At 32.9% G+C, this 15,692-nt stretch overlaps 1 protein-coding gene and 1 long non-coding RNA gene across 2 annotated transcripts in view; one reads left to right on the forward strand and one right to left on the reverse strand.

Annotated features, from left to right (window-relative positions):
* Positions 1-15,692, reverse strand: part of LOC134527789 (uncharacterized) — a 110,410-nt gene that overhangs the window by 46,891 nt on the left and 47,827 nt on the right. The window lies entirely within an intron of this gene.
* Positions 12,433-15,692, forward strand: part of LOC134528599 (uncharacterized) — a 38,906-nt gene continuing 35,646 nt past the window's right edge. Inside the window, exon 1 of the mRNA XM_063362351.1 lies at positions 12,433-13,407. Coding sequence (XP_063218421.1) covers positions 13,371-13,407 — 37 coding nt within the window. The 5' untranslated portion in view covers positions 12,433-13,370. The remainder of the gene's footprint in view (positions 13,408-15,692) is intronic.

Consider the following 15,692-nt stretch of genomic DNA (forward strand, 5'->3'; position numbering starts at 1 on the left):
TATGTATTTATGTATATATATATGTATATATGTTATGTATATATATATATATACACACATATATGACGAAACAAACCACATCGAATTCTCTCAGGTTGCTCAGATTTTATTTATATATTAATATTCTCGTCAGTCATGCATAATGCAACTTTTCCTATCCTCTTAGAAAGAGTTCGACGTCTCACGGTTGACTCATTTGGATCCAGACCGGTGGCCGCTGGACAGGTATTCATATGTAAAATATCTCTTTGCGCAGTTTTCACCATTTTGGTAACAAAAAAAAACTTTGTAGCAAATTCGTTTGAAATTAAATTGAGAAATAATGCGATAATTTATTCAAAATATCATAGATTTCCGACTGTTTGTTTAATCAACTAACAGTAATAAAACACGATAAAAACAGCAAGCACATTTGTAACGAAGACATTATGGGCGCAGTCTCAGCAGGGGGGAGATGAGGTTGAGTCAGGCTGCATTACTAACTCCTTCCTGGAAGATCACTTACCCCTTTGCAAGAGAGCTGTACACGGGCTTACGTCATCCTCTTACGTCATCTTCTCACGCGTTGCGCGCGTAGTGCAAAAATAGGACTTTCCCAATAACATGCATATTTAAAAAGTCTGTTTCACTTAAACATTAGATTTTTCTGCTGTAGTTCCTAGGCTTGATTTTTAAAATTATTATTTACCTCTCTTGAAGTTATTTTATAAATAATAATTGTATAGTAAATGTTTTTGATTAGTAAAATCCTAATGGAATGTAGTCTATAAATAAATTATTTATTATTACTATAGCACTTATCTACTAAAAAGCCATTAAAATTTTAAACCAGGTAACCTATATGTTGTTGAAATTTATATTTTAAACTTTTTACTTTGGCATATTCACGTCCATCATAATTATCTACTTTAATTTAGCAATATTAACTGTACTTAGAAACAATACTTTTATAGTAATATTAAGAAACTTGTTAGAGTTAAACTGGCTTCAAAAAACTGATTCGAAATACTAAAGGTACCATTCGTTAATCAACCACATTGATTGTAACTGCAAAACCCGGTATTCCTGTTCATTTCCACTTCATACAAACGAAGGAAACAAATAATATAACAGAACGTTCCCTATAAATTCTATCATTACACACCTCAGTAAGATTTTAGACAAAGTCTAGGAAAATATTAAAAGTAAGAACAAAATAACTATCAAAGAGAAGATAAATCAAGGATCATGATTGTGAAACAAAATAAAAAAAATATTACGATGATATTATTTATAGCAATGTTTTCCTAAGCCAAATTAATCATTTTTATTTTTTATTTTGTAATCTATGATTTTGTTTTAATGTTCTACTTTACGTGAGTTAACATGGAGAAACTCTTATTTAGTAATGAACCTATGTATGTGGTTGTTTTGGAGACTATTCCCGGTGTATTTAATATAAATTTGCTTCATTTACATAAGTACGTATCTTAAAAGATTGAGGATTTAAGTTCATGTATATCTGTACCTGTTGGTACTATGAAGACGTACTGATTCTATCTAATATGAGTAAGAATACAAGGAACAAATTTCAGCAGAAGGTTTATCACGAAAAAAATCAATAAATGTACGAAGTATTATGGTTGTTAGTGCTTTCCAAGTATGATATACGCCTTTTAAATTAGCTGAACAAATTGTTTATTGCAAATAATATATCTCTATAAAGTTTAGATTAAACAATTCTGCAGTCATTACATTACTCGACAAAGCCAAAGGTCACATTCATAAAGGTGTCCTCATGACTAAATGCTTGTCTCTTATAACAGATGGCTGGTTAATTTGTGTTACAAATTTCTGTAGAGAATTTTCCCAATTTTTAATCTAGAGTAAAATTCCGCCGTACTCGCAGGAAAACTTATGTAATTCCTCCAAGTAAGCACCTGGGCATTGGTCTTTAAATAAAAGATCAAGGCTTTCTGCGCCCTATGGTGCAAATTAAGGCACAGCCGAAGAGTCTGTGGCGATTCTGACGCGTGCCGTAAATAATTGCTGTTAGTTCGGCAAATCGCACAGTCGGGTGCGTTTGCAAAACTACAGGTAGTCAATGTCCATCTTGCCAATGGGTAGGTAGCTGGCGACAACTTGCAAACCTTTACCCTCCCCTCCCCCACACAACACAACAGAGCAGAACAACAACTGGACTAGTCCTTTAACTTCACAACCAGTGACTTCGAAGCCCAGCCGAGCCCAGCCTGCATATGTTGATTATTTCATTTTTACGACATTTCTCTACTATAAGGGCTATTTCTGTGGGTTTTAAGTCCATATCTCTCGTGCGTGTGTAGTTCTGCTACAACAAAATGAGTGTAAACAGGTGCGTAACCGTTAATAATTGTTATCCTTACGCAACTTTTTACGCCTATTTAATTATGCTTAAAGTTAAAATATTATTGACAGAACAATATAAGCAAAATAAATATTGTGTTAACTTCACAGCACTAGCTTTAGACCAATACTAAAGGGTGTAGGGGGGAGGGGGGGGAGTGGAAAGTGACTTGTGTGCCGACTCGGTGCTATGAGTGACGTTTCGACGTTTCTCTGGAGAATCGGTTCGAGCAGCACAAGCCAAAAAGTCAACCAGGGGCTTGTGCAGCAAGGCGAGCATTGTTCTCTTTTTCGCCTATCATAACGGTGACGCGTCATTGGTATGACTCTTCGCCACTAAAAGTGAGCATGGATTGAACATCGTCTTTCTTTAAGGCGTCATCGCTATGACACGACCATCGTACCTAAGACGCTCATCAACTTCGCCATGGAACCGCCATAGCCGGCATACAGCTGATGATGTGTGTTTATTTCATTTAATACTGGAAATAATTCTTTCAGGCGTGCTCAACAGTGTATTCTTGTCAAATTAAATGTTTAATATCAATACTAGTACACACTCAGATATGATGTTGTAGCGGTACATGGATCTAAAAAAAAGTTATGTCTGAACAAACCTTAAAACTTCTCGTCTCCGCTATGTTTACGTGGCTTGGATGATTATTGTATCGTACGTTTAGTGTGAATAAGTTATTTTCTCGTTTTCAACCAAAAAATACTCATTTCACCAAACTATACCATACTTAAAATAATAATAATTTATAGCAAGCTGTCTAAGTTTGTCATTAAATGTTAAAAAATAAAGGTCAGGGCAGAATCACGTAATATTTTTAACAAAATAATGTTACATTAGTCTATTCTTGTTTAAAACATTCAGTGTGGGGGGAAATAAAACCTAAAACGCGTGTTGTTATATATTCTACCACAGCAAATCTTTCATTTGGATTTTTTTACGAGATAAAATAGTTTTGCTTTCAAAAAATTGCACAGGGGAGCTTATAAGGTTGAAAGAAAACACAAGAATATTGCTTGTGAAATACCGAGTAGTCTGCTAGCCAATTTACGCCCTTGTTTTATCACATTTTAAACAGAAAGCACATCTTTCCAAGATTTAGTGACATTAAGGTTAGGCCTATCCCCCACTTTATAGACGGCTGGGTTTGCTCCTAATGTATCGCCTTATTTTTTACTCTCATAAGTTTCTAGTTATTACACAGTTGTGTTGCAATAATGTCTACTAGTTAATTATATGAAATATTCAGGCATTTATTTACAATACCAATTTCATGTTCTAATGTTTCAAAATATAAATATGCTAAATAAATCAATTTATCAGCATATACATCCTATAAGTATGCTAGGCTGCAAAATAGTGTTAATAAAACTTGTATTAAACAGAATGTTCTATAAGAAAGTGCAAACACAACATAATTAAAAAAGGCAATGTTTTTAAAAAGTTTTAATGGGACGTTGAACACATTGGGTTGTTTCTGTTCTTTAAAATCGGCAAGCTGACTTCAGCAATTAATAAAAACAACTCAATAATGATTTAAGCAAATAGTGTAAAATAATGTTTCACATTAAGTAGCTAGAGTTTTCGAATACTTTTATGATCATATTTTCCCTAACATATTACCATTGAAAACTAAATTAATAAAAATAAACAACACTTTTCAGTAGATGGCTAAATAATACCATCATATATAAAAGTACAAGCTTACACAGATTTACAAAATATTTATTGAGTCTATTAGATAGTATTTAACAGTCATAACCGAGTCATGTCAAATGGTTTCATTACATTTTGAGTCTGATACGTGACGGGTGTATTGTGGTGCAAAAAAAAATCGTAAAATACTTAAATTGCACGAAAAACATTTAAGTAGACAATGGATAATGATATAAATATTCAATACAAATATGTATATCCCATAAATGGATATAAACTTCAAGCTAAGTTTCATGAATGTCTAGAATATGCTATTTTTTTCGGTAGTTTTATATTGGCTGTAAATTGCTAGCACACACACACACACACTGCAAAAAAAAACACGTCCTTCCTGAAAATTCAGCGCCAACCTCTGCGTGTTATCGAATGCCGAGCCGTCATAGGCAAGGCGCCTTAGCGATGACGGGGAGAGTTATGACAGTCGGATACGTGCCCGCATTTTCACTCAGCCGTCATAACGGCGACGCGTCGTCGCTATGACGGTGGCGAGGGTAAGAATCATCCTCGACCTGCAGAGTCATTGGTCAATCTGTGATGTATTGACCTTGGAATGCAGTTAATTTGATCCAGGGGAAGAAAATAGGGGTGAAGATTAAAGCGCCTGATTGTTTTTCTGGAAGTCCCTCGTGGAATTCACGTAGTGCTTGCTGAATACAAGAAATAGTGACAAGTTTTCTTATCTGTTAAAAACATAATTTCCTCAAGGGCTGATAAAACATGATATAACTCCGAGTAAACACACGAAGCGTCAGCTACATCCACCACTTTTCTCAGTTACTAAATTTCCGAATATTTATCCAGCCCAAGCTAGATAAAACCAGATTTTTTAAATATTTAAACCTGTGAAATGAATTTTAAGACACGGGTTGGACGAATTTTTACTTTAATTTCATACAAACACAATAATGCACACGGGTGCTAAACCAATAATTTTTCTGGTGGTCTGTTATAAATTGCAGGTGGGAAATGGGGTAATGGAACCAAAATAATTTTTACCCCGTTGAAGGAAAGCCTAGATTCAATCCTGGGCATGGGTTGGTTCCCTCGTCACTAGAGTGGGATTAGCGGGAATTTTTTATCTTGCCTCTGTTTGGATAGGGTAAGATAAATTATGAATTAAAACTATTAATTTGTAAGGAAATTTGTGTAAGCTTTGCAGCACAAATGAAAACTTTTTTTTCCAAGTTTTTCACATAAAATTTACGAGGATGAAATACTATGAGTGTGGAACATGAAAGGGCATGTCATTCGCATAGGTTTTTTTGTGTATGTATTTACAAGGTCCTCGATTTTAAATTCATTCACCTGTTAGTTTTTCGTATAGAACACATGTTACCTGCTAACTTAAATTTACTTACGCCAAGGCTGATAGTAGACGAAAAATCACATTTACATCTCCACGTTTGGTTCCCTACCAGGCTGTTATAATGCCACATGAAAACGCTCTTAAGTTTGTATTTATATGTGTAAAAGTTTGCAAGTCATCTGAAACTCCTTTAAACAAAAATTATAAAATAAATATACATTTTAAGAACTTTTAACTACTTAATTTTTTTTAGCGTCTATGATTTTTATGAACTTCGTAACTAAACGTTACCTTAACCACATCGCACACACGTTATATGTATTTCGTTAAATTTGTAAACACAATCAATATAATTAACGATTTTGATATTTTTAACTACGTATCAATATAAAGGAAATAAACAAATTAAAATCGTAAACTATTCATACTGTACAGTTAAAAATAGTTGTACTCAACTGAACAAAATATTCTTGGCGTTATAAATTGCTTCCAAAATCTGTTACAAGAAATTGAAAAAATTCAAATACTATTCATGTTACTTTGGACGAAGTGTACATGTGTTTTATGTATGTATGTACGTATGTATGGATGTATGTGTTTTATGTATGTAACCCTATAAATGTATGTGTTTTATGTATGAATGTATCTATAACCTATATACTGATAAATTTTCGGTCAAAACAAAATTGCTTGGTTTTAAGATTTGTTGTAAGTAGCGTCAGAATCGTTTGTGGCCGATATTAGAAGGGTGGAAAAATAAATCATGTTTATCCTGAGCGAGAAATCCCTGTTTACTTTTATATGCCTTGGGCTGGCTTTTAGTAACGCGCGGGCGAAAACGCCTTCCTGCTATGTTACTATTGTTTCGGAAAGCTTTAGAAGTTTGTATAGAAGTTTTAGTAAAAGAATTATTTTATGGTAACCCGCTACTATCTTGAGAATATTTATATTTTCAATTGGTATCGGTGTCAACAAGAGAGCGTTTGACAGTTCTCTCGTTGAACGAAACGAAAGCAGATGCTAGAATGTGTTACTATCAAAGAGAAGACAAATTAATGGGTGCAGTTATAAACTTCGTAATGATGTTATTAAGAGAATGGAAGAATCGGGGTTTCAAGACTGCTGTTTTAAGTGATTGGCTCAATAAATGTTTTGTAAATTTGTGTAAGCTTGTACTTTTTTATATTATGGAATCATTGCGTCCTAGTGAAGCCACTTCACGTGGAAGCTGTGGGAGTCCGCATAATTCTCCATAGGGATTGTGAGTTCGATGACAAAGCTATGTGGAAGAATGGTGCGTGGTAAGGAGGGTAGCGAGTCGTTGCTACTAATCAGACAAAGAATGTTGCGCTGGACTGCGACCCATCGACCGGCCTGCCTCGAGGCCCCGCTTGTAACATCATGTATATACTGCAGAAACACGTTTATGGAGTAGAGACACTTATTACCTATGAAATGTGTATTTCCAATTCAATACTGAAGATTATCTAACAGCTAACAGCTAACAGTTTGATTTTTTATCGTTTAAACAGAAAAATGTGTCATATAAAATGTTAGTACAGCAAACAATTTATGTAAGTACGAGTACATAGCTAAGAATCATTACGGTTGGAGTTAAGTATTTTTGATAAAGATAAACTTTATGCTTTACTAAATTTGTAGACAACTTTCTTCAGTTGATAAATAGGCGGAAAATAAATTATAATAAGCTCGGATAAGATAATATAAGAAAACCGCAATTAGGTTGAAAATACTTAAACTGGCCTGATTTCTATCAAGCGGTTTAATATCAGAGCATTCACAATTACCATTTTAAATCGTAAAACAGAGTTGATAGATTCTGTTTTGATACCTTTAAAAGCGTTGATAACCTTTGGGTAACTTCTATAACCATTTCATAACATTAGTATCAAAACTAGGTGATCATGTACATGAGGCAGTAAAAGTTACTGCGGTCCTAGTGACCATCGAAGAAAGAGCGAAGATGCACTTATCCTCCTTTCTCTGCGACAAGTAGGAGCCTCCCGCGTCATAGAGTAAATAAAGTACTAGTACAGAGTGGACACTCAATGCTATTGCAGTTCTACGTTTTTTTTATTCAGAAATGCTCTAGTTGCTATACAAAAACGCAAACTTGACAAACATTAAAATGAAGTTGCAATGGCTTAAAACCGAGATAAAATACCTTCTGGAGTAAGACTTACGTTTCAAATTATAAGTAAATTTTAATTTAAATACAACATTGTTCGTAGAAAGTACAATTTGCAGTTAATATGCTTAAAACACTAATTTGAATAGTAGGGAAATTTGTAGCTTCAACTGAATGTTGGCGAGCTTGTGACTTTTTTCGTGCATGCATTAATATTTATAAAAATATGGATTTTAATTATTTTTTCCTTATAAGCAAATCATTTAACTAAATATCGGTAAACGTAACATAAAATGATTTAGGAGAGCAATATTTTTAAAACAATAAGTAAATTTCTTACCTTCGGGACAGTGTTTGCCTTAACCTCATTTCGGTTAAAAATGTTTTGTTTACGTATCATAACATTTGTTAAAATGCATAACATGTAACATATTTTTGGATTATATTAAATTGCTGCATTTTTTAATGTCCAAGAAACAATTTCTGTTCTAGTAGAATCACGTTGATTGAAGTTAAGGTTAGGATTTTCGTAGGTACCTACCGAATTGCATTACAAATCGCAAACAAAACTAATGCATAAAAAAACGTGCAGAAGTATTTAATCATTAACACAGGCAATGTGTATTTCTGGCAAATTTAACTGCCTAAGTTGTACAATTTTCCCACAAAAACTGAAATGAAGCTGTTACCAATGGCATCAATTCTTTATGGATTAGGTGAAAGTACAAATCATTCTCGTATCTTCACTTCTTGAAGACAGGTGTATAGCAATTGTTACGGAAAAAAAACCTTAATTTCAACATAAAATTTAAAAGACACTTCATTTTATCGCAACCCTCACCTCGGTAATTGTTCCGTATCACGTATCCAAGTTTATCCCTTGATACTGTTGGCATGATCATGTATGATTTATCCGGTGGCACATGATGCTTGCTGTTTTAATTAATGTTAAAACAGCAAGAATCATTACCACAGGATAATGCCATTAGTATCAAGGGATAGACTTGGATACGCAATACAAAATTTTTACCCACACCTCCCTCTCGTCCAAAAAATAAAATTCATACAAAACATTTAGACTAATTAAAGTATATAAGTAGCAAGTTTGAGCAGAATTTGAGACTCATTGACATTTAGAACAGTACCTAGGTATTAATGTATTGTGTGCTTGTCCTCAACGTGCGACTACACACAGCCTAAAAAGAGGAAATTCTGTAGGGCATGAAAACAAAATACTCATCACTATTTTAACTACACAAAACTTTTATTTTGTATCGTTTTAATAATTTACACATACCTAGTTTCGTCAAGCGGAAACTTAAAGTAAAATTAATTATTATTATCTCTTCTCTTGTTGTACCAGTAGTTAACACAACACGTAGCCGAATCAGGCATGTTTCATAACAGTCAACAGTGATTTATAAAGTAGTTCATGAAATCATTGATATTATTTAACGAGATTACTATTTCAACTTGATTGAAACAAAATTTCCTTAGAAAGTTTTTTATTAAACCTAATATTACTTAATTCAACGCCGACGCCATTAATTATGGTGTTGTTGGTTAAACAAGTGGTTTAACATGCCAACGAAAATTTGTTTATTTTCTTTTAAGTAAACATATTATTTTCATTTCAACAATACCAATTTATGCCATAAATTTGATAAAATGTTAAAACAAATGTAATATTTATTTAATCAACGTGGTATTTTGATTATAATTTTCGTGCTCAGATGTTGGATAAAACTGTATAGCAACTGGAAAAATGCGATTGCCTTGCCCTATGAAGTGTCCCCCCCCCCCCCCTGTCCCGCGTGATACTGTTCGGGCTGAGTCATAGCCGTCTGCCAGTCCCTTCGGTGTTGCCAAGCCCAGGAATGTGTACCGGTAAGACGCGAGGACTCTTGATTTCGCAGAAAGCCCAACAGCTCACGTGGCAGGAGTCGGACCCACCAACGTGTAAGGCTGGGTTCACAATTAAAAAAATTAAGCGAGTACATAGCAAGCCATTCACACGACCTGTGCACACGACCTGTGCGAACTGCGAAATCGGTTCACAATTGAATTCTTACTGTTAAATTTCAGCCAATGAAATTTCGCGAACTATGCGACATCTGTTAGCAGTGTTAGTAAATAATCATATTAACTTTCAAAATAACGATAATACTTTTATTATATCGACATTTTCTTACTACAATATGGTTAATAAATATAAACATATTTCTAGTCCCGCCAAAAAAGCACCCTGCTCTTCTCCCATTGGCTGTTGTGCCATGCGTACGCGACCGAAATAAAATATATTCATTTCACTCCTATGCGCACGACCTCGCTCCCATGCACACGACCAACTTTCCGCTATTGTGAATCGTTAGGTTAGGAAACATGGCGTCCATATCCTATGCATACGACCTACTGTTACTGTTATTTTTTCAATTGTGAACCCAGCCTAAGGCGCAGAGTGGAAGGGAAGTGACATACAACTACTTGTGGTTTGATGAGGGTGGGACAAAGGGACTAAAAGAAGACCTTAAATTATTTTTTTGTAAAAATTTAAATTTTTTTCGAATTTATATTTATTAAAATTATTTGTATTACGGTAAGCTCATTGTGATTTTCCTTTTAATATATATTAGTATGATAAAAAGTAGTACACAAATAACAAAAATAACACATGATGCGAAATGGCTACTGTGAGAAAAACAAACAAGTTCTTTGCTTCTCTTTTAAAATAATCCAATAAAGCTGAAGTTAATTGTTTAGTAAAAAATACATGTGTTAAATATTTAAATAAATTTATGTATGAATTGGCTATTGACAATTTTTTTTCAAAGATCTGTTCTTATTTAAGTATCAATTTGAGTTATTTTAATTTATTAAGCAGTTTTCCACCCAATCAAAAGCCCTGATGGGTATTACAATTTTATCAGTATTAAGTGGTATTACGAATAAGTCTTGTAGAAGATGCAACGTTTTGTTTAGTGACACAAAGCGTATGTGTATGCAAACATTAAATCCATTGCGCGTATGTGCGGCACAGTTTAAAATACGTAATATAAAAAAAACAGGACGCGTGATTTTTGTGCAAGCAAGGGATACATTTGAACTTTAAATTAGTCTTGAAGAGGAACCATGTTTCCTCCCAATATATTCCTTTAAATACATATAAGAAAGTATATGCAGTATTCATTTTAGGCGTGGATGATTATGCTCCGAAAAAGGGGGGGGGGGGGGGGGGGGAGTTTATGAACACATATTTGGAGGCACGAAACCCACCTACATATCAATTTTTGTCAAAACGTCTAGGCTAATGTTCTTTTGAGGCGAATATAGCATTGTTTGTCACAAGATTTAATGTACAGACTTGCTAAACACATTCTATATTTATTTTGTTTGTTTAAGGGATATAAAATGCAAACACAAAGCATATTAATACAATTTGTATAATATATATCTGAGTTTACGCTTAGTTGTAATATTTACTTGTATAAACTTCCCATAATTTAATATTTTAGTGGTTAGTTTTTAGTGTTTCATCCTATTTTTATATTATAAATTTTAGTCACATTTTTAATACGCTTTAGTATGCTCAAATTTAGCTTACGTTTTGCCTGACAAAATATTTTGGTTTTTAATTGAATTACCAGTTGAAACGTGTCACTTAAATTATTTTGACAGAAACAGCTCAATGTCGGAAAGCAAAATCCTGACACAATTATGCTTGAAGCACTAGACCAACCTATTACAAATCGATTATTTTATAGTATTCAGCACTCTGATGAGTATCTTTATATAAAATAGACTTCATGTCAGCAAAAATGTTTACCATTTGATCTTGTTACGAAGTTCGTTAGTTATTAGTATGATTGTAAAGTATGTGTGTTACGCAAAAAACCTAACGTAGGATATTCATCAAGAATAAAGTGCATCGTGTAAGAGAAATTAGTTCCACAACCTAGTTTAAATTTGATACGTAATTCAGTAGTCATCCCGCAAATATAGATAAGCACGTAAGAAAACTTAAAATATTTAAAAAGTAAATAAATTTAAAAAACAATCACAGATAATTTTTATTATAAGCTAGTTTTCATCAGAGCCAATATATTATGGTATTATGAAAAAGTTATTATAACAGAAATACCATCACGAAATACGAACTTTACCGATATTTGCATTATATTTTGGTGTAGGGTTGGCATATGTTGTTTCACTATTCCGGTGGCGAAAATTTTCCTGATTTGTACCCTATATTTTGCTGTAATTCAATGTGATAAAATAAATCTATAATTTGTGTACAAATTTACTAACCAAATTTATCCGCAATGTTCCGCCCCCTCCCCTCAACCCGCACAATTTGACAAACCACCCGAACTAATGCCCCTTTGCCCACCCTCCTTATATTCAGCTCTGATAGCAAAACATTCAATCCAACATTCTCCGACCCCGTATTCATGTCTTAATTTAAAAAAAGTGGCACTGTAAGATAAAATTTAACACATATGGGCATAAATGTCGATAACCATATGGCTTTTATAAGACTTTAAAATTTTTAACTCTTTCAGATTGATACTGTTTATATTATGTTTCTTATATTTTTTATTTATACATTCCACTCGCGTAGAATTATATAACTTTTATAAATTAATATAAAAACATAAAAACCATTACCAGAAATTATCTCGTCCTAAAAGGTTTTTGATCATTGCAGAAAAAAATAGTTATTTGAAGAATAAATTTAGCCTAAACTTACTGTACAGATCTACGTGCACTAAAGATGTAAAAATACAAATAATTTCTGCTTTATAATCAGTTTCGTAAGTGTCCCCTGTCTTCAAACTTTCACACAAACATACATAAATACATACATATTTACTTTCTTTACTTTAAAGTCTGAACAGCGTCCAGTTGGTATTGAAGAAAGTGACGTATCGCTGTCCATCCCAATTTTCATCTATATGATGACAGAATTTCTAAAGTATTGTCAGTGCTTTGTTAGTATTTTGTTGGAGTACATTTTACAATTGCTGAATAAAGCGAAATCTTTTTTTTTTATTTAAGGATATGCCAATGTAAAATGGACAGAAAACCACAAAATTCTCAGTAAAAAAAAGTTTCACCTTTTAAAGAAGACATATTTCTAAACTAATAAAATTATGGCCACATAAATACAATTTGGCACGTGATTATTATAAAAATACCACAAATAAAAAAATTATTTTTGTCTGCTGACGATGAATATTATGTTTATAAGTACATTTTATTCCAATACTTATTTGGTATTTTTATAAATTGGTACATCAGGAATCAAAGTATTTAAAAATAAAAGGTTTGAGGAACTTATGAGTTTTTTCGGTAAGTTGGCGCACGTTGGAGGGCCAGGTTTGGAAGTAAATATTACTTCACTGAGATGAATATGACCAGGTAACGTTTTATAATTTTTCTCTACTTTGCTTTTAAAAAAAATTGAAGTGTTAGGCTCCCTGCCACCCCTTACATTTAAAATTTGGTTCATTATTTTAATTTACTACTTCAAATCTTTTTTGTGAACCTGCCAAAATTTTAAGCTGAATCAGTTACTGAGCGATGAAGAAGTTGTCAGCACTGGAGAAGAATCACGTGTTGAGCCGATTTTGTGTAGTGTGGCAAGTTTCCACGAACTGAAAGTTGCGAAGGCGCATGATGGAGGGGCAGTGAAAAATACCGAGAAATACCATATCAAAAGAGTGGTATATCCTTCACCCTGGAAACAACAAGGCAGATGGTCATTAGCAGCATCGAGATTCGCATGAACGGTTCGGGACGCATTGGCGTGAGGGGATACGTGCATGATGCCTAAACGTGTTTCTAAGAAGAAATGTAAAGGTAAGTGCTTACATTTTTCCTGCATGATATTAATTTTAATAATATTTTATTTGTAATTTAATATATTTTACCAAATGGAATAATGTGGTAGAAAAATGTGTTTAATGTGTCTACATATAGGTATCGTTAAAAGATGCCAGATTTTTTTAATTGTTAGCGTTCACTTTTAGTTTCACATTTTCACAGTAATACTTATTTTGTAATCATCCATATATATATGTATATGTATATATGTATGTATATATGTATGTATGTATATATATATATATATATATATATATATATATATATATATATATATATATATATACACACACACACACACAGCTTCTTGCACGACTCGCAAATTCTAACCCACTTCCAGACCAGCTGGAAACTCAATTTTTTTGCAGGAGGTAAATTTCGACCCGTGACCGACGGGAAAATTGCGAAAATTTGAAATTTTTGAACCCCCGAAAAAAATTAAAAACTGTCAAAAATACGAAGCCAGGCCATAAAACATTGTTGAAGACATGGCAACACGATCGGTCCAATGTTTGTTTATTTGCAAGCCGTGAACAAAAACCAAAATTGCTCTCACTTTGAGCAATGTATATTTTATGCTGCTGAATGATAATGAAAAACTTGGCGTCGTTTACGAATTAAGCTGTATGTTTAGTGCGTGAGCCATCTTGTACGAATCTAAAATACATTTTTCTATGATATTTACATTGCTACTGAAATCATGCATGTATATAGGTAACAGTTAATCATTTTACGTTAGGGCCCCAACGAGCGATATCTCTTTTCTGTGATGTATATATTGTTTGCCGCGGAAATTTACTGTTAATCATGGCGTCCTTGCCAAATTAAGCTGTATATTTAATGCGTATACCATGTTTTACTTACTTAACATGCGTTTTTCGATTATGTTTATAGTGCTGCTGAAAGCATGCATTGGTTATTTCTTAACTTCCTGGTATAGATGCAGATTAAGGTTAGTTTTTAGAAGTTAAGAACGAAAATGTTTGAAGTTTAGCACTCCAAAATTAGCACACAATTTGCATCCTACTGCATGTTTTGCGTAAATGTGTAACGTACGTGACGTTTATAGCAGTGTTCTCATAAACATTACTTATAATTTATATTTTGGTTGTTAAAAGTAAGAATTGCTCACGTATCAAGGCTGAATACAAACTTCGTAAATTTACACCGGCAGAAGTCTGCAGTCACGATTAATGCGGGGAAAAATTTAATAAATAAGTTATGTTTTCTGTTTTAATTAATTACCTTCATTATTCAGCTAATGCAGCATCATTTTATTTGAATAACTATAACATCAGAATTAAAATTAATGGATGGTTTTAAGATATCCGTATTAAAGTACCTAACATTTTAATAAGTTCGATGGGTTAGGTTAACTAAATTTAAATTATTTAGAAATTATTTGAACTGTATTTTATGTATTATTTTCAGATTTATATTTTTCAATAGAATGGATTTATTTAACTATAGAATATTAACTTTATACCAGAATACTCAAAACCTTTTAGGGCCTTAGCTCCTACATTGCAATGCAATCGTTTCATAAGACACTAAAATTTTGAATCGAAGCGTGTTAGTTTGCTTTTGAAAATTGGACTCTGCAATAATTTATTGTTATTTAAATCACTCTTAAATAGCTTATGCTTAAAATCCAAAATAATGACAGCACACCAATTTTAGTATTTTACACTTTATACAGCTACGATTTGTTTTGTTTTTCAATTGCTGACTAGTTGAATTAAACTTCCGAACAAATAGCTACACACTCCATAGAATCCATGACAGGATTATAGCCACTATCAAATCGCGAATAATTTATAAGTTCACCGACGTAAATATTTGTTTAGGTTCGGTCAGTGATATAATAATTTGTCTTTATACCTTTCTTTCCTTCTATCTAAAATGATAAGTTACTAAGATTACGTTTAGCGTTTATTACCGTAAAATATATAAATACTTGCAATATGGAGTTTTTTCACTAGCGATGTGCAAACGACGGACAACTTCAGAACTGTTTGTGTGTGACTCTCATTCATGGGAACTGTAGACTTCCCGTAATTAAAGCTGTACGTTTTGTGCAGCATGTTTAGCATCTTACGAATTAAGCTTGTATTAATTTATGATTCCTGTGTTCATACTGAACATTTTATGGTTTGGAACTACCACAAATGTATAATAATATAATATTCTTGTGAGTTTGGTACTTTATAATGTTAAAAAATTTACATCCAGCTACATTTTGTACACACATTCTTTATTTT

Source organism: Bacillus rossius, chromosome 1, assembly GCF_032445375.1.
Source record: "Bacillus rossius redtenbacheri isolate Brsri chromosome 1, Brsri_v3, whole genome shotgun sequence".
In the NCBI taxonomy this organism is placed as follows: Eukaryota; Metazoa; Arthropoda; class Insecta; order Phasmatodea; family Bacillidae; genus Bacillus; species Bacillus rossius.